We start from the raw sequence: 24,144 nt of genomic DNA on the forward strand, positions 1-24,144 counted from the left end.
TTCTTTGTTTTGGGATTTTTTTTCAGTTTTCAACATCTCAGTGACAGAAGTAATGAGACAGGAATTGGAAATCTTCCAATAAAACACTGGACAGAAGGGAGTTGTTTTCTAGAAATACACTAATCACTAAGATCCAAATATATTTTTCCTGAAACATTCAAGGTCCAAATGTCAGACATGCTTCTCCGAAAAACCCAACCTCAGTTAAAAAAGCCATTGAGCATCCTGAAACCATCAAGATGCAAACACAAAAGCAGCTTAAACACAAGCAACATTTCCACTCCACTGCTCCTGTTTCCAAGCTGTGAGATTCCAGTCATGCATATATTTCAGTTCTGCTGCTCTTAAACTGAAAACTTGAAAAGACTCAAAGCAAAACTCCTAGTTCTGCAGCCAGGAGTACAAACTGGAAGTTTACTTATTCAGGAAGTTGATGGAGATGTCCCTACTCTCTGCGGTGCTGGGATGCTCAGGGCTTGTCATCTTCTGGGTCACCTCCAGAGTTTGGTATTTCAGCAATCTCAAGCCCCAGGGTATCTAACAACCACAAATATTCCGAATGCTGAGGGTGCTTTGACAGAAGCCCTGACCTTTCTTTTCCCTCAAGTTTCACAGCTCACTTTTTTTTGATGTTTCTAAACAATTTTTTTTAAATTTAACTTCTCTGTGTGAAAGTTTTAGGTTTAGTATTTAAAAAAATGATTTTCAGAACTTGTTACAAAAGCAGAAATGCTGCAATCAGCAACCTCTCATTCTCATTTTGTTCCAAATGAAGTCTTACATTTTCTTAGTGAATTTTAATAAATGAAATTTGACTAAAATGAAAGAGAATTCTATATTTTAAAAGCTACTGAAGTACCACTATACAAACTACTTTTTATTAAGAAACAGCAATAATTGGATGACCAAATTTCATCTGCAAATATAAACTACTGCATATGAAGGATTACATTAAATAACACTAAGAAAGCTTTCAGCTTTTACAAAGAACCTTAGAAGCAGACATCTTACAGCACTGACATATCATACTAATATAAAGCACTGAGATATCATACCAATATAAATTCTGACCATAGTATTCTTCCCTAAGTTTCATAAATTTAAATGACTTTAAAAGAAAGATTTCAACAGAGAAGGGGTTTTGTACATAAAAGTCACTGTTACACAACATATAAAATCTAACACTGTTGGTACTATTTAATTCCAAATATCACAGTGTTGTGGCAGTATTTAACAACTCGGAAAAGCAAGTGTTGTGCCATCTTCATTTTCCAACTCAAAAATTTGCAAGGCAAATAGGACTAAATCACAACCCTAAATCAGCTGTAATGGTAGAAAGAAAACAGATCTAATTGCCTTAGGCAGGTTTTACATAGTTGAAAGAGAACTTTCCACTTTTTCAAACTCGTTGTTTCCAGTAGAAACAACAAAGAAATTTATATTCCCAATAAGAAACTCCCAAGTTTAATTCCAGATATTGGTCAATGCTGTCAACAAACCAAAAAGCAATAAAAGGGCTCAGTCCTTAAGGAATCAGTATTCAGATAGTTCTGTGTCACAAAATGCCCATCATCATGTTTATATTTGCCTTTGGATTGCATTACATGAAAAATACATAATCCTTCCATTTGCAGTACTCCCCTTTATCAAGTTTGCCAAACATTTTCTCTATGCAGGAGTTTGTATAAGGATTAGAACATGAGAAATTCACAGAAGGTCTTATGACCCCATTAAACCCAAATCCGGAATAAGGTGACATGGATAGTGGTATTGTGAGTTCTTAATAAACTCTACTAACCTAGAACCATCATAAGGCCACCTTTGTTTCATTTTACCTAAACCAGAAGCTTTAATTGCTTCACTGGTTATTTCACGGATCAAAACTTGTACAGTGGACAAACTTGTGCTAATTTAAAGACACAGGTTTCAAACCTACCTCTTTTCAAAGAAGTAAGTGTCCTTTGGGACACATCAATTTATTCCTGTTTTCTTTTGCTTTGTTTTTTATTTATTCCTGGTTTGCTATCTCAGCAATTGACTTAGAGTAACTACTTAAAAGTACAGAGAGTTTTAAGGAGCTAGATGCCTTAAAGGCAGATTTCTTATCCCATGCATATCCAGTAAGATTGCTGTAACGAGTCCATAGCTTTCCCAAGAGCATATTAGAATATAAAATTCATTTTGCCCTTCAAATAGTTCAACATCTACCGATCCAAAATCTTTGAATTAAAATACTTTCTGGAAAACTCCTTTACAAAAACTCCTCTTTAGCCTATCTGCTCTTCAAAACCAAATTTTGCAATAACACTTTAAAATACTCTCATTATTTCATAATCACACTTACAAAATATCATTTAATAGGTGTTTTGTGCTGTATAACTTGTCAGCTGTCTGCTTCCAGTGCCATCTGTTCCTGGCAGAAATCAACCCTAAATACACGATCATAAATCTTGAACGAGTTTCAATTCCAACATACCCTGTAGTAGCTTTAATAAACACTCCTTTTAAGTGAAATGATTTTTAAATATAACACTTAGTGCATTTTTCAGTTAGGTTAGAAAAACAGGACTTTTCAAGCAGAACAATGGGCAACTCCTGGGTTCACAGATAATGTTTAAGAACACGATGACAAAGTATTTCCCATTCTTTGACAGTGTCCAGTACCACAGGGATCTCTCCCTGTGCAAAGCCCCAGTGCTACACTTGGGAGTCACCAGAACACTGAACTATAGCTGCAGATTTTAGAATTATCATTTCATCTGGTTGAATAACTCTATACTCTAACTGAACTTCTTTGTTACTCCACACAGAAAAAAAGAACATATTTAAATATTTGGCTTTACATTTCAACTTTAAACTTCTCAAAAGTCTACTTTAGGTACTTAATTCTACAAACCAGGTCACTAACTCTTTGGAAGTATGTTCAATCACAATAGTGTCTTAAAAACACATAACTAGAATCTGAAAATTAATGAACTTAAACAATAAGAAAAAGATTAAATACTGTAATAAATTAGTAGTAGTAGTTTAAATTTACTCATCAAATTAGTAGTAGTTGTTTACTCATTAAATTGTATTGCATGTTATATTCTTATACACATATATATGTTATTATAATCAATGTTCTGTTAAGGTTGGGAGACTGTAAGTTGCAGAATGATTCATTAATCTGTCAACATTGCAAACTGATAGTCATGTAGCTTGCAGTTCTTAAGCTGGAAAGACAAATTATTGTGCCTAGCTGAATAAGTATTTTGTATCTTACTTTTACAAAAAGCTTATTGTCTCCTAGCACACGCATAAAGTAATGAAGGGAAGGACAAGAATCAAAGGGTCAAGAACGAGAGCGACACAGTGTCCAAGATGGACATCTGGAAATACCTACACACTAAGCAAGGACTAATTAAAACTATGGAAAGGAAAGCACCTGGCAACCGAAACAGGCCTGCAGGGAAGCCAACCAGAACCAGACCTGCAAACTCGGATCCAATAGAAGGATAACAAGTGACTATGGGAGGGGAACTGATAAGGGGATAAAAGTTCCTGGTTTTGTTTACTGCGTTTGCGTGCCGTGAGTGGAGCAGAGGCCTCCCCGGGCACCCAGCGCGCTGTTTTGCTTATTTGCATTTTTCATAAATCTTCAATAAATTTTTATTATTATATTTCAGCCTAATTTCATTTACTTATAACAGTACTATGCTTTTGAAACTTGTAATTCTGTGACAAATTCATTTGGTATCTTTGCCCTACCTTGAGTGTAATTCATTTGCTATTTATGTGGATTTCTCCCCAGTATTTCTTAAGTCAATTCTCAGAACTTTTCATTGTCAAAAATTGACACATTTCTAACTGATTTTGTTAAACATATTTTTGGAAGCAGACCTCTATTTTCCCACCATATTTCAAATTTAAGATGTATATCCAATACAGAGAGCAAGCTAAAAAACTATACTAATGGTCTTCTGCATGCTTAAAAATGGGACGAAAGCATGCCAGTAAACACAGCAATAACAGGTATTACATAGCTAACCACAATATATCCTTTGAGGCCAAATAATAGATACATCGTAGTTGAAAGGATTAATTTGTCATGCTGACTTTATTAATTTCTTGAACTAATGCTCATGTGACTATTTCTATGAACACTTGTACTGCATTTGAAAGAAACATTTTTTGAAAGCCCAGTATAAAACTTTCACTAGTAAGACTTTATCATTACACATTACATTTCAAGGCATATGTTCTTCATGCCATCTCCTAGGGAAGAGCAAATCCAGACCTCCAATCAGTCACAAAACAAATGGGGAGGAACCTTTGCCCTCTTGCTCATTAAGACAGCAGTGACCAATGACTTGATAGACCTTTCTTATAAAGAACAAGAAAAGAAAGTGGCTTTAGCAACAGGGGTAACATCAGCTGTAATCTGCTAAACCCAGTGTTGTTTCTAGTTAAGATCTTCACTAACAATTTAATAGTGAATTTAATAGCTCTTTGGCTTGATTTTACATAATAATAACAACAAGAATAATCAAAAATATCACATCATGCACTGAACCACTACATTACTTGAGTGCCACTTGTGGCACTGTGAGCTTGCAGAGACCTTAAAAAGAGTGGATGGCAGAGGTAGGTATACAATAGAAAATAAAATATAAGTCAGAAGAGAACTACAAAGCACCTAGAAAATGCCATAAGAGCACTGCTTTGGGAAAGATCAAAAGTTTACCTGAACATAAGTCCTTCTAAGCATGCATGCCTCTCAAGAGCACAAACTCACAATTTTTTAAATTGCCATAAGGAACAAAAATAAAACCCAAAATCTCGTAGTAAGTAATTTTTAGTGGATCTACAGTGACACATAAAGCAACCAGCAAGCACTGTACTTCTAGCATGTTAGAAGAAAAGACTATTAGCTGTATAGTTGCAACGGAGACACTAACTGTCCTCTCCAAAATCTGATTGTCCAAATATCAAAATCAAATACTCAGCAACTGCAAATGGATAGCTTTTGAATATAGGCATATTTTAGAAACTGGATGGAAGTTTAATTTGTCTGGGTGAATGGGCAGAAGGAGGAAGCTCGTGCTGAGTGGCATTAAAACATACAGAAATAAAAAAATCTGATCTAATTTTTTTTCATTACTTATGGCAATGATAAAAGGCTAAGAAATTTGGCTATAAAAAATTATCGAGCCATATTCACATTTCCACTATGAGAAATGAACAAACAAGAACAACAGAATGGACCTTGGTCAGTAATCCTCTTTCCCTGGGACTACAGGGTGTCTGCCATGGTGAAAGTCTTAGAGGGAAAAAAATAAGTATCACAGATACATGCCAAACTGAAGTTCTAGAGTCTATAACAACAGTGACCAATCATAAGGCATTTCATAACTGAACAACTGTTCTTTCCTTTTCTGACTATTGGAACATGCCAGGCAATCGTATTTCTTCCCTAACACAAAACTGGGGGAGTATTTAAGATTTTACAGAAAAAAGGCAGGTCAAACATCTGAGTTTTACCTTTTTCTAGAAGAGAGCAGAGTAACACTATCTGTTTGTACACCATTGCACATTACATGCCCACAAATGAGAATCCTCACCAAGGAGGAGGCAAGAAAGAATTGCCATTGCATGGCTTTGCTGTCTGGACATCCTCTGCAATTCCTTGTTTACCCTGATGCCTCTAGGTATTTTTAAAACAGAATTTCTGTGACCGAATTTAAAGCTCAAGTTCACACAACAGTACTAAAATCCATGGAAAATAATTTACTTCCTATTCATTCCCATTTTGTTTCTCTTCAAATAATAACACTAAAACTGATAAAAACCTCTATCCTTACTCAACTATTACATACAATTCATACACAACATAAAAACCTAAAAATAAAAAGTACATTGAAAGTTTGGTTCATGTCTAAAATGCCTGAACACTAAAAGTAATCTGGTGGGAATCATTTAAAATTAAACTTTCACAGAGAAAATATCATTTATATATATATATATATGATTATGATAGTGACATTATATTTGAATATTAACCTTCATTCAACCACTTCTTATTAAAAATTACTTTATGGAAACAAGACAGCTCACTTGTATCTTTCTAGTATTTTTAAGTAACATCTGAAAATACCTTTTTATAAAAATTGCATAAAGAATATCAAGAGTCCAAGTTACATGAGAAAACATTAGATGCCAAACTACCCTTGTCTGAGAGACAATCTAGTCTTTAATATTGGCATTCAGTAGAACAACTTGACGGGAAGAGGGCAGGAGGAAGTTTGCTATTTTAACTTTTATTGAATTGCAAATTTTCATGTCCATAGCAACTCAGGGAAGTGCAATTTTAAACATAATTTGATACTACTCTCCGAAAAAAGATCGGTAAAAAAGGAACCAGAAGTTAAGCACCATTCATGTTGTTAAATAACACTATTCCAGACATCTTCTGATAAGAAGAGTTAACTTAAAATGCTAGCTGTCTTACATCACAAAAATTCGGCACAAAACATCATTCAGGTGTAACTGTTTGAAGCCCTGTCCTCTTAAAAGAGTGGTCCCAAAGGAAAGACACACAAAAATGAAGAAAAGTGAGTCACATCTAGAGCAAGGAAGAGCTATTGAGCTTCAAACTCCATCTAAGATTATGGTTGCTGGGCCTCACAGCCAGCTAAACTCTTAACCAAAAAATGAGAGTAAAAATTTCTCATTTAAACATACACTCAAAAAAATACAAGTTATTTTGAGGAGTTCTGGTAGACATTTCATCCTTATTTCTCACAACTAGAGAGATACACAGCAAGAAGATTTTTTGACTTGTAGTCAAATATTTCAAGAAGCAAAATTTCGAAACAACTAAACACCTCTGTATTTTCCCACTTCCAAGTAATTCACTTCTAAAGCATCTATCTTTAATTTTTCTTTTTTTTTGAAAACACTAAGTCAGGGTGCTTTTTTGAAATAAATGTCTTCTCATACTCTTTAACCTTTATGTTCCCTGCAGGTTTTGTAACGTTGCCATTAAAATTCTGCTGGTCAGGTTTTAGAGCCCATGTACTGAACAAGCACAGCTTACAAGAAAAGCTGGACCTAGGTGCTTGTTCTATAAAAATGCCTATATAACATTTTTACATACTATGTAGATGTTTTTACATAACATATAAATGTTTTTGGCTAAATTACAAAGGCTAGAATTCCTTGTGGGTGAATTCAAGCATTCAATTGGGTATTGGATAAGGATCTGAATAACTGAGCAGGTTTTGTGAGCTGCTCCTTTTCACTGAAAGTTCCAACATCAAGAATTTGGTCCCATTTATTACTACTAAAGGTTACTGAATTCTTGCCCAATACATGGAATGAATAAAGAGCTATTCTGTATACTCTTTGGTAAGAGCAACTTGATCTCGCAGTGTAGCTGAAACTTTTTGGATGCATTTTCCTTACTTTAACTCTGGAATAAAAATAGAGCAATCTTTAGTACCAAGGCTATTAATTGATATACCAGATCACTGTGGGGAAGAGAGCAAAAAAAAAAAAAATTGAAATTAAAAAACAAAATCTTTACAATGTTCAGAACTCAGCTATATATAACCCCCCCCCAAAAAAAAAAAAAAAACCACAAAAAACTCCAAAACTCAAACCAATAATATATCGTTAAAAATATTTTCCTTTGGCTTTACCCTTCCCAAATGCCAAGTGTATGATTTGTAAACGTTTACCTGGTGTATATATAGCAGAAGAAAACCCCAGCTTTGAATCAGAATGCAGTTGCTGGGAAGGAAAACGATTAATTGTGAAACTATTTCTGAAAAAAATAAAACAGTATGAGAAAACAATGGATTTTCCATAATGAAAGTCCAGTGATGTGGAGCACGTTACGTAACCCAGCCTGTGCTTGCAGAGTGAGCTGCACGAGGGACACTGACTGCCTCGCCTTACAGTGTCATCTATCTGTAATGTTTGAGGACACAAATAAGAAAACATGCCAAGAGAGAAAACAGTACAATACAGGCTCTGTTTATGCTCCAGTGAAAGATCACACACCACACTAGGTAAGGTATGCACATCTCCAACACAGTTTAAATCCAGCACATTACGTTCAGGCCACTGGCACTTTTGTTCACAAAAGCTGGAGTTTCTGCCCTTTTCAATGCAAAGGCAAGTGCTCGAATGACAAAGTCCCACGTAAAACAGATAACTGTCTCACTAACTGCATTGTCTTGCTGACAGGAAAAGATGTGGTTTTCAGGTCTATAGTGTTGACACCTCTTCTTGGAGCAAGCCAAAACATTTTCTTAGTGTGTGTTACATTAAACAGCTTCATAAAGTAAGGTCATCTAGTTGCCATACGCAAAGTCCTTCTGTTAAGGAAGGAACTCAAAATAGCATATAACACAATCTGTGCTAATACAGAGGCAAGAAAAATCCTGCAGAATACATCTACTCTGAAGAATGAGAGTAAAATCAAGAGTAAGAAAAACTTCCACCCAATAAGGGTCTACAACAGAAAATGAAAGGTCCCCCCACACTGATCCCAAAAGAAACCCAACAGAAAGCCTCTGCTAGTGAGGATAAAAACTCTTCTAAAACTTCTGCCTACTTTAGGATCATAGTATCTTACTTGGACTACTTCTTAGGCTAAGTGGACACAGGATAAGCTTAGAAGATCACTGTCATTAGAGGAAGAGCTAGCAGCTACTAAGGCAGGACATTTGCACTCCTTTGAGATAGTAAGTCAGCATCATGTAATTTATAAGTTACCATAATTACATATATACATATGTATATAACTAGTATTTCACGTAAATAAAAACTGAAATTAAGTAAATTATCAGGAAGGATAATAATAAAGTAGGATTTTAAAAGACTGAAAAGAGAACAGAATTTCACAGGTTTTAGAGACAGAAAGGCACAGGCTGATATCATAGGCCTGAGAAAATAGCCCCTCAAACTTCATAATCCAGACAGACATTGTATGTGAACATTTGGGGCACACTCTTCAGCAAGATCTCATTGCAATGACTTTCCAGTTCATTTCACCTGACACCAGTCCAAGCCTTTTCAGATCCTACCAACAGCAAGCAAGAACCCTCCTCCTTGGGCATTTATGGTGTAGCCCTTCCTACATCACCCAGAAACAAATGAGAAACACTTTCTTTTCACCATTTTTGATATACATCCACCCTTTATTGAAGTAGATGTAAGGAACTTAAAATGTATACCTACCTCATCTAGAGCCATGAAGGACCAAACTAGACAAAGGAAATTATGTTTATTGATAGCATATTAGATATTCCACAGTAGATATGTAAGACAGATTTACAAAGTGGAGAACATTGTCTTGTTCAAAGGTATGTTGCATATGCATAAAGAGTTTTCTCCTAGAAAATTACTGCAAATAATCTGTAAATTCAAATCCTATCTTGCTTTTACCAGTAAGGCATTTTTTAAGGACTGTGTCCATGTGGAAGCTAATACACATTAAGTCTATTGAACTTTTTTTTCTTTTCTCTGCTCTTTCTGTGGGGATGTTCTGTTCTCAAACACCAGTCCTTTGCATGTCAGGCACAGCAACTGGCAGGAGTAACTCCAGTAAGCTCTAACTATTCAAGACCTCGCCTCTAGCTTATTTTGTAAAAGCAGCAGGAAATGCAGAACTTTAATTATGCTTTGAAGGTTACAATCTTAAGCAGTAATCACTAAAAGTAAAATGGCAAATTAGACATGATCTACAAAATCATTATCACGAAGAATCATACTGGAGACTCAAACACAAAATTTTTAAAACACTTTTAAATTTGAACTAATTATTCATGGCACTCTACATCTACAATTTCTCAATGTTAAAGAAATAACAGCGGCTGAAACAAAACCTGTCTCTCAAATCCCCAATTACTGTAAAAGAAATTCAATGTTCAGCCAATACAGTAAAACATTGCCATGCAGACATCCAAGCTCTTTTGCCCAGTTTAGCAAACAGTAAAACCACATTAGCATAGTACTAGGCGAGCTCACTAGTCCTGATGAGAAGGAGGATATGTTAGCCTGAGTAGCACACCACCCTAATATTAATTCATACCGAAGTCTCTAAAGAATAATTCTCATTACCTGTACAAGGCAGCACCATGCCATGTGTAAGCACAATATTCTTTTCAGAGAGTCCTACCCTTTGCAATGGTAACTTTTTGAGAGCTACTGTCCACAAAAGCCACTGTACTGAGTAGCAATTTGCTGATGTTAGTCAGATTATCCCATAGCTCTGTTGAAGGTTTGTTTGTATCACTGTAATAGGAGTGATAACTCAATATATCTGAAAATCTCATTTGCAGAGGCTTATTACAGTGTTACTGACATGAAGCAAGGAATTATTCCTCTTAGAACTGGCAGGTTTCTCTCATTAAGCATTTCAGTTCTGAAGAATAATGCCTAATTATGCAGATTTGTATTTAAAACATCCTGAATCTATTTCTACACCAGAAGAGGAGCTCAACACCATTTGGATGCACTTTATATTGAGGCTGAAAAAGATGATTCACTCTAAACCACTAAAAAAAAAAATAAAATATCTGATTAATCATTACAGATTACATGTTTGAAAAACATTCCACACTAATGAACAGGAAATCCACAACTTTAAAGTTAAGTTACAGTAAATAATTTATATAATGAATTTAAATCTTCTTTGAGTAGTTGGTGGATACTGTTTACAATACACAAGTGGCAGCAAGTTTCCTCTACAACTGGAAGAATTAGCCTCTTAAGTTCTCCATTTCTGGAATCAGTCAGGCTTCGGATCAATGGATCAAACAGCCTAATATCCAATCCTTCAGAAGCAGAAGCAGTTTTCCTGTAGAAAAAGCTTCCCTACATTCCCTGCAGCAAAGTTTCCTCTTATCTCTTCAGATACATAACATGAACATTCATGTTATTAAGAACTTAGTAATTCCTGACCCAAACAATCCCTGGACATTCCCATATGGTACTGCAGAACTCCACTTCTTACTTTAAAAATACCTCATTAAAACCTGACTTTGTTTAGTGGCAAAGTGTTTTACAAGCTTTGTGTCCTCTTAATAGAACACCACACACATTGGTCTGTACTATTCACTAAATGCCCTTCTAAAACCAATTTCTAGACTTTCCTGAATACAAAATACTTCATTAAAACCTGATCCACGGCAGGTAGTTCTGAGCAGCCACAACCTGGTCCTGCCTGCACAAGACCACAAACACTCTCTCCAAAAACAGAATTCTTCACAGAATCTTCCTTCTGTTTTTCAGATACAAAGAAATTTCAATTAAGTGGACATGTTATAAAGCAGGAGAGTCTCATATGACTCATCATTTCATCAGATTGATCACACAGGAAATGGGGGTTCCTGATTGTGGTGGAAACATTTAGAAAGTTTAGTACAGAGACTAACTAGAAGCAGAAAGCATTGACATGCACATTGGACATAAGTCCAAGGAAAGGTTTAAGGAGAAAGAAATTTCTTGCTTTTGCTCTAGAACTTTATTTTATTAGAAGTCTGTGGGCAAGCAGGATAGAGAAGATGAGCACCACCATTAGTCTCTGAGATTACATACTTGTTTTCTTCTCTCCCATACATTTGAAAACTATATTTACATTTACCTCGCCCAAAATGAAAACATATCAAATTAAATAAAGCCATCAACTATTTTAAATGCCTCTATCTAATTACAGCACCTCAGTTCTTATTAGAGATCTGTTCTGAGCAAGAGATAGGTATAATTATTGTTATTTAGATGGGTAATAAAAATCCTTCAGTAAGAAGTCAGATAAAGGGTCTGAAGGTACACAGAGCTTGGTTTGTGACTTATGCCCATCCTGAGTTCACCTGCTCTTTCTGAGGTCTCACAGGCCTCCATTTGCCCAATATGGGACCTCTTGGCCTCTTCTCCAGCACCTGAAGCTGGGCTCCAGGCAGAGGCTGCCAGGCAGCAGCTGCTGCCCTGAGTAAAGGCCTGTGTTTCTCAGCAGTGTATTTTACTGGAGGAATTCTCTTTATTAGTGTTTGTTTATACAGGAATGTTTTATTTCTTCTCTGACCTCCTGCTGTTACTTCAAAGGACTGTTCTCTCTGTCCCTTCTTTATATGCCTTCTGTTGTTAACACTAGATTAGTTAGCCTGAGTAGCACACCACCCTAATATTAATTCATAAAACCACACTTTAAAAAAATTATATATAAACTCACATTTTATATATAACTGGTATGCACTTACATATAGGCATATACTTGTATATATGTCTTCTTTCGATATAGAGTTCTTATTTGCAGGAAAACTTACAGGGAATCACTGTTCTTAATAATGCAAAGGATGAAACTGAATTAAAATTACTAGTACCAAACTCTTTAAGTTATAACACATCCTATGTTCTTACCATGTTAAAAAGTCTTTCAAACTCACACGTACCTGTAATTTTATCCCCTAAATCTGCTACACTCCAAATTGAAAATAAAAACAGATTTCAAATTATAGTCATCCAAGCAGAAACCTTTCTGGGGGAAAAAAACCCCAGTTTCAATGTTGAACAGAATTTTAAATAGATAAATAATACAGAAACCTAGCAAGTTACCTAAAAATAATTTTTCTTCTAGATTTGATTGCTGAAATGTGAAGATATAAATGTTAAGAATCACATGAGCTATAAAAAGCACTCTATAAAAGACGGGAAACTAAATTTGTCTTTATTCTGATTATATCTGAGAAAAAAAGTGTTCTCAATATAGAAGAAAACTTTCAAATATTTCTATGCACTGTATTAATACCTCAAAAGTCAGCATTTTTACCTAAATACTTCTTTGCTATCATTAGAGACTCAGGCTATTGCAACATTTTTGGAAAGAAGACCTTAAATTTAAAATTCATTTTAATAGGTCTAAATTGTGTACTCCTCCAAAATATTAATGCAACTACACTTTCACAGTGTCAGTCTATATAGTTCAACTCATAATTACTATAGTGCCTTTTTATTAAATGCTTGCCTGCAATTGGAAATTAGAAAAAGACCCAATTAAAAAAAGTAACCCATACTTTCAGAAAAAAAAACATACACCAGATCGAAACTCTCTAGCAATGGTCACAGCTAAGAATTGAAAAGTTCATAACCTGACCTATTAAAATAGGAACTAAAAAAAATAAAAAAACCTGTGCTTGTCAGAGTATTTTACTATTTTCTGTATGTCTTTTTAATTCCTCCCCACATTCAAATCAGCAAAGCAAACATTATGTCTGTCCTGCCAGGGAATACAACAAGATGCTGCTCCACAGTAACAAATATGTTAGTGTGAGCTCTTGTTGCCAACTTCAGCTGCCAGTGAAAAAGTCCTTCACGTAAATACTCTAATTTGCCTGCAGGAACCTGACATAATAGTTACCAACACTGGGTGTGAGGCATATCTGGGACAAACAGACTAGTCAGCAAACCCATAATCTCACCCCTTCAGAAACACGGCCTGAAGAGCTAAAAACTGTGCACAGTTCCTGCTTAGCCTTTGCTACATTACACTAGCTTTTAACTCCTATTTATTCTCACCAGTTTAGGTACAAAAACCAGAGGGAAGCTTTGCTCTGATTGCCAGAAGCTTTATCGAGTAACAAGAGGCATTATAGATGAATTGGCCTGGAAAATTATTTCCCTGCAAACACACTCTGAGAGGACCAAATCTCAAACCATTATGAATAAACCCTTTTTTGGTCAATGGTCACAGCATTCCTGAAGTGGAAAGGAGTACCATTTGGACATGCCTGTCCTCCCATTGCTTTTATCCGGCCCATGCAGATCTCTGAGAAAAAACTGTCATTTTTCTCCCCTGTTCTTCAAACTATTTTCACTCCCTGTTAAAAACACCCTCCCTGAACCCTGCCCTCACCAAAAGCACAGAAACATGGTACTGCAGATAAACTTCCACCATTTGAAAATCATCATGTATTAACCTGTTTTGATTGATTTCTTCCAGTTGTCCCAACCACCAAATTCTTACACTAACAATGAGGACTGATGACAAAAGGCATAGCTCAAACACTTTACACATGGCAATTTATACAGAGAGAGGTTTTTAGAGGCATAGATAAGTCAAACTGAAGTGAATTTACACTTACGGTTTTATGCATTTACGCTTTTTATAAAAACAAAAACCACAAAATATCCACATTATTAATTGGTAAATTATTTGGCTACAGAAAGATAATGAGCACAAAGGTAAGAAAATGCTTAATGATTATTTTTACCTCATTACACACTATGGATTTATGTTTATTTGCTTTCAAGCAAGGCCATGATATTTACTTATGTAAGGTTCTTTACACTGAGAGAATTAGAGAGCAATTACAGTTTTCCACACAAAGGCATATAAAAAAATTCTTTTAATGTATCAAATAGGTACAGGATTTGTTTCTATGACCAGAACATGGAACCATACTAAATTGTGTAGAATGTTCTATATTGTAGCCATGTAATTCAGGCTTCCCTCTTCTACACTGCACTCTCAAATATGCAGAGAAAAAGCTGTTACTCCAGTACTTAACTGACAAGGTTAAGAATAAAGATGAAAGCCACGTGACCATATATTTATTACCTATTTTTTCAATTTAATCTCTTTTAGTACTTTGGTGACCAATACTACCATCACAAAGACTCTGTACTGTTTTTTAAATTGTATTTTTTCATTATTCATCTTTAAATTACTAGTATAGTTGACACCCTCAATAAACTACTCCTAGCACCCAGATCTGATGCTGTATGCAAGTCCTAGACTTGTCACTAGACTAACAAAGCAATTTTCTTATTCTTTCAGTATATGCAATGACCTGCAGAGTAAGATAAACAAACAAAAAAATCAACAGGAAATCAAACAAGATGTGTATTTTACTCTAGAACAACATCCAGCAGCATCCTCCTACTACACAAATAACACAAAGAAGTTATGCAAGCCCACATTTGGCAGGGCTGGGAATGGAGCCCACATCTCAACCGCAACAGTCATCCACGCAGCAACCCTACTGCTCAAAATACCAGTCAGACACACAAACTTAGCTCTCCTGTTTGTACCTTGCACTTGGATGCTACAGGATCATATGCCTCGTCCATCCCACCAACAAAACACGGGCTTCATGGGCAACACTTAATTGCTGTCTAATACAGGTGGGGATTAGGGAGGACACACAAAAGATAATTTAATTCTGTTGTTTTGTTTTTCTCATTCCCTTCTTCACAAAATAGTAACACAGCTGAATTTTTATTTTACTTTGTGGTTACTTACTACAGGAAAGAGAGATTAAATTAAGAGCTGTGCTGAATGGCCAAGAGTTCAGAATAAAAATCATACAGACAACCCTGATGGCTACAGGGTACCAATGGCTGTAACAGTACAATATGAGGAATTTCACTTTCCATTAATACATTTTATGTTGGAAAAAACACACCAAGTCACATATAAAGCAGCTTTAGAATGTGCCATCTATTTTACTGTCACAAAGCACAATATATAGTAAGATACAGATGTTTCATGTTTAAATCACTTCCACATATGTCAATATTACTATTTTAAATAGGAAAAGTGAGCACTTCTGAACATTGAGAGAGATCTGTGTGATCCTGGGATTCCTTCAAAAAGAGTGCTTGTTTGGCTTTAGCATGAGAAGAGCAAGGGACACACCAACAGCAGTCCCAGAAAGGATCAGATGTTTATCCCCTCAGCTAAGATCAAGTGCATTGCGGTTATAAAAACTGCATATTGGATTACCCAAACTATCAGTTTTCCTAGGAAAAAATAGTATCCTAATAGGTCTTAGGTCTAAGAGAAGGAAAACTTGTTCTGATTTTGAACAATCACTTCAATAGTCAGATTTGCAAACTTCAAATCAGTTTTTGACAATGCACTGGTCTTCCCTCCACAGAATTATATTCTTTAAAAATACCCGAGAAGAAATATTCCATTTTCACAATCTTTTAAACTGAACATACATTGTAGGAGTTTTGATTACAAACAGAAATGGCACAGTTTACAACAGTAACAGGCCTCCAAATCTTCAAAAAAAAGCTCAAATCAACCCTGATTTATAAAATGCAATCTGAAATGATTTAGTTAGCTAAAACTAACTGCTGAGAAGTACATAAAATTCAAACCAGCCACACTAATCTAATCAGCAAGAGCAGGAAATGTTGAGGATCCCCATTAACAAATAGAGATATTAAATGTGTCCATTATCATGCAAGATTTTCCTTTCTGTCAAGTCTCAAAAGCTCAGGATGGTACCAAGAAATAATAATAGTTTTTTAAACATATATATACACACACATTCAGAGCATAGCAAACGCCATGCATATAACAGAAACTATGACCAGTTTGACATATGGGATGTGTGTGATTTAAGCCTGATTCATGAAACAAGCAGCTACAGTTACTCAAGCTTTCTTGGGGAAAGGGAAGGGAGAAGCAATCCCTTCCCTTCTCCTTTCTCCATTAACTGAAGCCTCAGGAGAGTTCACCTTCCAAACAATTCAACTGAACGAAGTTCCTATAAATCAGTTTTGTCTATAAAAAGCTGCACATTTCCATCTTGCAGAGAGGGTAAGCCTTTTTGAACCACAGTTTAAGCAGACAGGGATACACTCAGTTTGCTCTTTCTTCACAAAAGATTACAACAGCAGACAAAATACAATATATACTTTCTCAAACTAAACTGAGCCTGTGACTCAAGAGGCTGGTGTGGCATTGACAGAGAACAATCTTCTTCCTGAAATAGCCCATTTGCCATCTGTACATCAACTTACAGTTGCACACAGCAACTCATGCTATGAAAGACCACCCATTTCAGAATGTCTCTAAATATAACACTATGGTAGAAGACATCATCTGTTTTAAGTATAATGCTCTAATACAGCCCAAACTGGATGCAATATTTAGATATTACCATAACATCAAAAAGTTACCACAGCCTAGCTTTGGGAAGCCAAATGCACAGACTCAACTCACTTAGCTTTAAAAGAGTATTAAGCCAATTGTGATTAATGTTAAAGACATAATATCATAAAAACAAGAAGATAAATTAAGCTGGATGATATCAGAAGGGAAAAAAATACCCACATTTCATCACTAACAACTTTCCTAGACAAATGTCACTGTCACAACAAAGATGTACAACAGCTCTATCTTCAGTTCACTTCTGGGCAAAATGAATTCACAGAACACTGCTAGGTCTCCAGTTACAGAGTCCAGCCCATGTGAAGGAAAGGGAGGATGGAAGGAATCTCAGCTATTAGCATACAAACTGTAAAATAATTAGTTGCTCTTGAGAGGGGGAAATGACTCTGCAGAGGCACTGGAGGGACTGAGTCTGGAATTCAAACAACTGTACTGAAGTACTTGGATAGCAAAGTGGAAAAAAATCCGACACATACACTGGTCTAATACAATCCACAATGGTCAAAAACAGTTTATCATAATCCTTCTCTTTTTAAGGAAATATAAATAACTAGGAATAACTTCATTTTCTTCAGTTTTCTCCTCCTTCTGTCCACAACAATTTTTAACACATAACTCCAGGAAAAAACTTTGGATCTAGACTATGCAGAGATGTATTATTTCCAGCCAAGTACACACAACCAACGAAAAACCCAAGGAAAAGAACAAAATGCACACACAGACAGACACAAAGAAAAATCCACTAGGCAGTCTACTTCATTTCTACCAGACAATGGGAAAATTCATATGCTTGTTTAGGCCCAACAAAGAGCATTTAAGGGATAAACGTAAATATAATATTAAATACTGTAGTAGGACTAGGATTGCCATAGTGTGAGCCAGTGCTCATGCATGATAAGCATCTGCCAATGCTGAAGAAGGTGGCTATGAAAAAATAACATATTTGTCCTGCATGGATTCCAACCACACCTTGGCTGTTACTAGGCTACAATGCACTAGTATTCTGTTCAAGGAAGGTGTATAAACAGAATGAAATTAATAAAAAATAAGTAAAACATAAAACCCTCCAGATTTTGACTACTCCACCTACTATACAACTACCTGGCAGTATGAAGTAACTTTCTTCAAAGGCAGCAAGCAACTACAAGCTTTCCTATTTAAGCACATCTGCTGACTTCCTATTTATTTGAAACTGTTTGACAAAACTTGAGAAAGAATAAACCCTAAAACCACTAACACAATCATACTGAAATCCAGCAGAAGTTTTTCTAATAGATAATAAAGAAAAAAGTAGAAAGATTTTAAACTTAACTTTGTTTACAAGCTCCAGAGCTATGAATGCTAAATCTGACTTTAACACATCGATAATATAAAGAAACAATACTGACTATCCACCTTTTAAAAATAAAAATGGTAATGTGACCAGAGCATACATATGTAGAAAGATACAAAGGTAATGTTCTCATAACTAAGGAGAACATTAAGTATTTTGGTATTATATAATTCATCATACAATCTTGCTCAAGGACATACAAAAATACTGAAAGAGAAAAAAAAGTTCAACCTTATCACACAAAACTTTAGATTTGATAGTAACTTTCCTTGCACAGGGTCCTACTCAAGCTCTTCAAGACTCCCTTACACTGGGATTTTTCAGCTGGCATTGCTCAGCTACAAATTCTGCAGAATGCTTTTAAATGTCAAAATAGACACACTAAACTAAATATTTGCTTTTGGTTTACATCTTTCCAGAAGAAAGTGTAAACAATTATCACAGTCTTAAATGGGCCACTAGGTAGCATCTAAATGTTAGCCTTTTGTCTTTTAACATCACCCTTGTTCTGATGCATTTGGAAGAGAAACATAAGGGTCATACAGAGTACATACAGCGTTAAGCCCTGAATGGTTTGTGCCAATCTGCTATAATAATCAAAGCAATTCCTAATCCATGTAAAGAGTTTATGCTATATTATATGGCATAGTGTCAAACATTAGAATTCGAATTTTAATAGCAATACAGTAACTGTATGTTGTTCAAATCTTGAATTTCACCAAATGGAACAACCTCAGCTGCATTTCAGTACAATTTTTACATCTGCAGTGCTTGAGTTTGCAGCACCACAAATAGGACATACAAATGCAATTTCTCATTCTTACTAATATAATCATTAGGCTCCCCTTTTTAAAATACATTATCAAACCTACCTACTGAAACCCCAAACTATTTTCTTATAATTGCCTAATGTGTACTATATGCTTCATTCAATTTAAAAAGAAGCAAAGTCTACACAGCATCACACTTAACCAGTCTAACTTTCTGTAAGTTAGGCTGATGCAACTGTATAAACAAACTTTTCAGCTACCCAAGCACCGCAGAACTAACATTTAATAACATTTGAAAAGAATATAGAACTAGGTCTTTACTACCAACACAAACCTGCAAAGCTATACTACTGCTTCCACTATTAAGTGTATGTACTGGTTTTATTCAGTACATCAATTTATAGCTCAAGAATTAGCAGTTTAAAAGTGATTAGTACAGCTAAAGGCCATACTAAAACAAAATTAAAACATATTCAAAGATACTGATGTTTGGTTTTACCTGAAAATTAACATCTTCTTTCTTGAATATTAGTGCTCGAACTTCATCAGGATCTCCATTAAATATAGCTTGAACCAATGGTGGCTGAAACAAAAAAACCACAGAATAAACCTCAAACACACAGACACAATCTACGTCAATGAAATACATATAAAAGACAAAAAAAAATAAAAAAAAAAGAGAGAAATCACAAGCTTATAACAGCTCAGAAAGCTGAAAAGAGAGTGCCTCATAATGACATTAGGGGTGTTCTTACGTGCTGCAAATTCTATATAGCATAAGTAAACAATCCCCTTTTACATTAGCAAGTGACTAAAGTTACTGGAAGTCTTTCACTTGTTTAGACAGAGTGGGAAAGCAAAGTGCATCAGATAAGCATGGTAACAAATTCACAGAGGCATATCTACTACTAAATATAGCAGGATTTCTTAGTAAGTAAGAAAAGCTGCTGAGGTATGCTAGCAAGATTTAAGTCAGTCAGTCGACAAAATAAAATAATTTGAAGGAATAAAAGCATAGTCCCTAGTGTTAATCATTCCAGAAAGTCGTACCTTGAATCTAAGTTATATCAAGATTGTGACTTATGTTAATTTTTATTTTAGCTTAGAATTTCTCTTGCTTGAATACATACTCTATCAGTTCTCAAAAGAAACATAGTATATTATTACAATACAATAATCACATCTGTTCCTAAAGTGCTACTGCATAGATTTACCACTGAAGTGAGGAGTAGAGCAGGGAAAACCCACTTACTTCAAATACATTTGTCCAAGCCTTCTAAAAACTCTCTGCTATTATACAAGACTTGAGACCTGTTATTGCTGCACCACAGATAAGGCTGCATGAAAAAGAACAGACCCTTGCACATAAAAATTCTACCACTAAGTTTCAGCTTTTTCCATCCTTAGTATAGGCAGCTTTTACAACCTTGTCTTGTTTCAACATTGTATGTATTCAGCCTAATCTTAGGAAAATAACTATTGGTATTTGCGACAGCATCATAAGCAGGAAATATGCCAACAAACAACATGCCTTACCAGCACATTTCCAGAGGGCGATGGACGTAAAGATAAATTTTCCTGAGGCAAATTGGAAATAAATGTAGGAGAATCATCTTCCTCCTCCTCCAAAACAACAATACAGACTCGACTCATTCGATCCGTTTGAGTAAGCAAAAGCAAACAAAAAAATGCCAGCAGTGGTATTTTTGGAACCAGAGCGCAGGTATAGCAGTAGGGACCATAGAGGAAATACTTTCACCTGTTTTCACCTGCCCTCACAAACTTGCGAGTGCTACCGCTGGTGTATTTGCATTTAAAAAGGGACATTCCAATTCCCCCTCACACTTCATTTTTCAGATTCAAGCCCCCTGAGACGTACAAGACACCGCTGAAAAAAAGTTGTTGCTTTTAAAATAAAAATTCCCTAGGCATCGAAACCACAACAACGAAACTGTGGAACAGCTGATAAAAATATCCCAAGCTCCAATTCCATTCGAACAGCACTCACTGTCGCACACAGCTGTCCTTTCACGAGCAAATTTGTCTTTGTTAATGTCACAACTTCCACAGCGTCCTTCTACCCCCACAGTGAAATCATTGTTGCAGAAGACACGAGACGGTCCTACCGAGGACAGAACAAGGAACAATTGCCCCGAAAGAGGCGGCCGCAGCTATTCCCCACTCCCGCAAGGTCAGTTTTAAACCAGCCGTCGCAGCCTCTCTGGTGACTGGAAATAAACGCGCCCCCTGCTCATCCTGCCGTTCTACAGCTTCCTCTCTCAATGCCACAAACAGCCCAGCCAGAAAAACGCATCTCGGTTCCAGCAGCTATTCAGGACCCGCTTAGAGGAAAATAATTCTTTCCCATGCAAGAAAAATAGCTGCAACGTGCAGCACGGCTGCAGCACATTTACATGCGATGAGTCAGAGCACAGGGACAATGAACTCCTTGAATAATATTGCCGGTGGAATCCAGCCTCCCCAAACGACAGCAACGCAGCCGGTGTTACTCCGTCAGGGACACAAGCAATGCGGAGCATTCATTTTTCCTTCATCGGGCAGTAGCTGTGGCTTCTCCAGCAGGGAATTCGCAAGGCAGAAATAGTGTTGAGGAGGAATGTTTCAGCAAAACAAGCTAGCTACCGCACACAAAAGCTCAAATTACTGCCTTAGACGACTTCTGCAAAAGCAGTTCATCACTCAAGTGTTTCTTTTGATCACCATGTGAATGCAGTTCCCATGATAGTCTTCATTCAGATTGAGGGGGAGGAAAAAAAAAAACGAAAAAAAAAAAAATCAGACCCTGTACGTCTTCTCTGAGCCAACTTCTTTATTTGAACATCTGTCACTGCGCCAACCTGATTCTCCTCTTCAGCAAGAGCTTCTGCTTATCAGGTTTTTTCCTTGACAAATTGAATTATACGATCAGCAAACAGCCTCACAAAGCTCAAAAAATAACCCGGCTCTCCAAGTCCGTAGGAGCAGAGCACAAGCCGCTGGCACAGCAGCGTTCCCCCTGAGCAGCAGCCCGGAGAGCAGCGACTGCAGCCTGGCAGGGTGAAATGCCTAGTAATGCTCACATGTCACACTTACCAGAGAACCCAGTCACTGCTCCCAGTGCAACTTCCTCTGGCACGAAAAAAAAAAGCGCCTTTTTCTTTTTTGGGGGGAGGGGCAGTCTTTGCAGTTATAGCTGCGCCAGTTTGGTGACTAACGCAGCTGAAAACGTAAAAATCCTATAACTGAAGAAAGAGCGACTGTTTAATATTTTCCACTGAAAGCCGCAAAGAAATGTGGTGTACTGGCTCTGCTGACTAACTACAGTTTAGGCAGTAAACAATTCCAGCACTTTAACTGCTTTCATATGGCACCGGTGAGAGCAGCAAAACAGTCCCCACTTAACTCATTGAAGACAAAGATCTCCCCACATAAATCCTCTGAAAATTAAATGAAAAGTAAAATCTTAAAGCAATAGGTTGACTATTAAAAAGCCAGATATTAACGACCAAAGCCACGGTTTTTTGCAACTAGTACAAAGATACCCTTGAAAAAAATTACATTAAGTATAATTTGAATATAATAATATTATTAAAATATACCATCATAATAAAGTAAAATATAAAGCCGTACAACTTGCTGAATAAATACTTCAGCCTGTGTCTGCCTAAACGGTGCTGGCTTGTGGGTGTATTATGTAAATGGCTTCTGTCAAAGTTGCTGGGTAAGCTTCAGTGTTACAGGAACAGAGGGAGGGTTTTTGCTCCTGCTGTGCAGCATAAAGGCAATTCTGATGTCCTTCAGTGGCTGCTAGGATCAGAATTTGTCAATGGTGAGCAAGTTTATAGCTCTTCAATAAAGTATTTGCACTCAGGTTTCACATATGAAGCCAGGCAGAGAGAAAGACAGGTTTAAATGGTGTGTTAAATGGTTTGGATATAAATAGACATACTGAATTCCCACCTTTGGGGGTCACGGGCAGGAAAAGCTCATATTACTCTCTTTTGCAATAATGTCTCCAACAGCTTCACTGCAACAAAATTGATTGCTTAAATGCCCTCCTGGTCCCCCCAGTACTTCATGCAGGTGAAGGTTTTTTAAGGGCAAAAGAGCACCTTGGCTAAGGGCTCTCTGAGCTCAAGACTCCTAGCCTGGCAGAATATAGCATCAGTTTCTGAATCACCATGAAATTTCAGATTAAAATTTCCCAAGTATCACAACAAACATCTTTATAAAGATATTCTGTTCATTACATGGAGTCCAGTTGTTTTGAAATTTCATACTTCTGGTCTTCATTACAAAAAACCCAATTATTTGTACACTACACTCCTTTGTTCTAGCATTCCAACCATTTATTAAAAAGAAATAACACAGACTCACATGAATACATATGACATGTTCTTCTTGGCCACAGAAGAACCAGTTTTAATAAAAACATGGACATCCTCAAGGCTCAGCTACTGCAACACTCTACTGTCTGCTACACAACACAGCAACTCCACCACAGATAATAGTTTGCTTTCTCTTTGTGACAAATGTCCTACTGAACAGACACTGTAGCTTATTTGCATAACTAAAGCTTAAATTTTTAAAATAATTAAAAGTCAGATTTTAAGTCTACAAGCGAAATACTGACAAACCCCATACCTCGGTTTCATACAATACACACACACACACACACAGGCCAGATAATGGTTTTACAGCTAAGCCTGTATGTTTGGTGTAAATGAAGAGTCAGTGCATTTATACAGTAAGCAAAGGCCAAGGGTCCCATATGCTTTCGCTGGAATTACCAATTGGACACATTGCTAGGTAGAGATAATGCCCAATTTATTTCAAATGATCTGAACATTGTCCATTTTTGACCTTGGCAATTAATGGTCCAAAGTCAGCTAGAAATTCAATAGTTAACTTAAAAAAGAACAGGTCTTCACACTCAGTTAATTGAGAAGAAACAGAACATTTTAAACCACTCTGATAATTATTCTAGAAATGTTAAATATTATTAAAATAAAATATAAAAAACTATTTCCAAAAGCAAGTTAACATATCATATCTTGCCTAACATAACACATTTTTGAATGGTGACA

The 24,144-nt window shown here is 36.2% G+C and overlaps 1 protein-coding gene across 3 annotated transcripts in view; it reads right to left on the reverse strand.

Annotated features, from left to right (window-relative positions):
• ANKRD28 (ankyrin repeat domain 28) overlaps positions 1 to 24,144 on the reverse strand; it is a 120,962-nt gene that overhangs the window by 55,068 nt on the left and 41,750 nt on the right. Inside the window, exons 1-2 of one of the 3 annotated variants that reach the window (XM_027880064.1) lie at positions 20,594 to 22,082; positions 19,557 to 19,640 (exon numbers count right to left, since the gene is read on the reverse strand). In XM_027880064.1, coding sequence (XP_027735865.1) covers positions 19,557 to 19,640; positions 20,594 to 20,710 — 201 coding nt within the window. In that variant the 5' untranslated portion in view covers positions 20,711 to 22,082. Of the gene's footprint in view, positions 1 to 19,556; positions 19,641 to 20,593; positions 22,085 to 24,144 lie in introns of those variants that run through there. The other 2 variants (XM_027880066.1, XM_027880065.1) reach the window with 2 other exon arrangements.

Source organism: Empidonax traillii, unplaced genomic scaffold, assembly GCF_003031625.1.
Source record: "Empidonax traillii isolate 1590-97213 ecotype Southwest subspecies unplaced genomic scaffold, ASM303162v1 scaffold64:size1360303, whole genome shotgun sequence".
NCBI classification, from domain to species: Eukaryota; Metazoa; Chordata; class Aves; order Passeriformes; family Tyrannidae; genus Empidonax; species Empidonax traillii.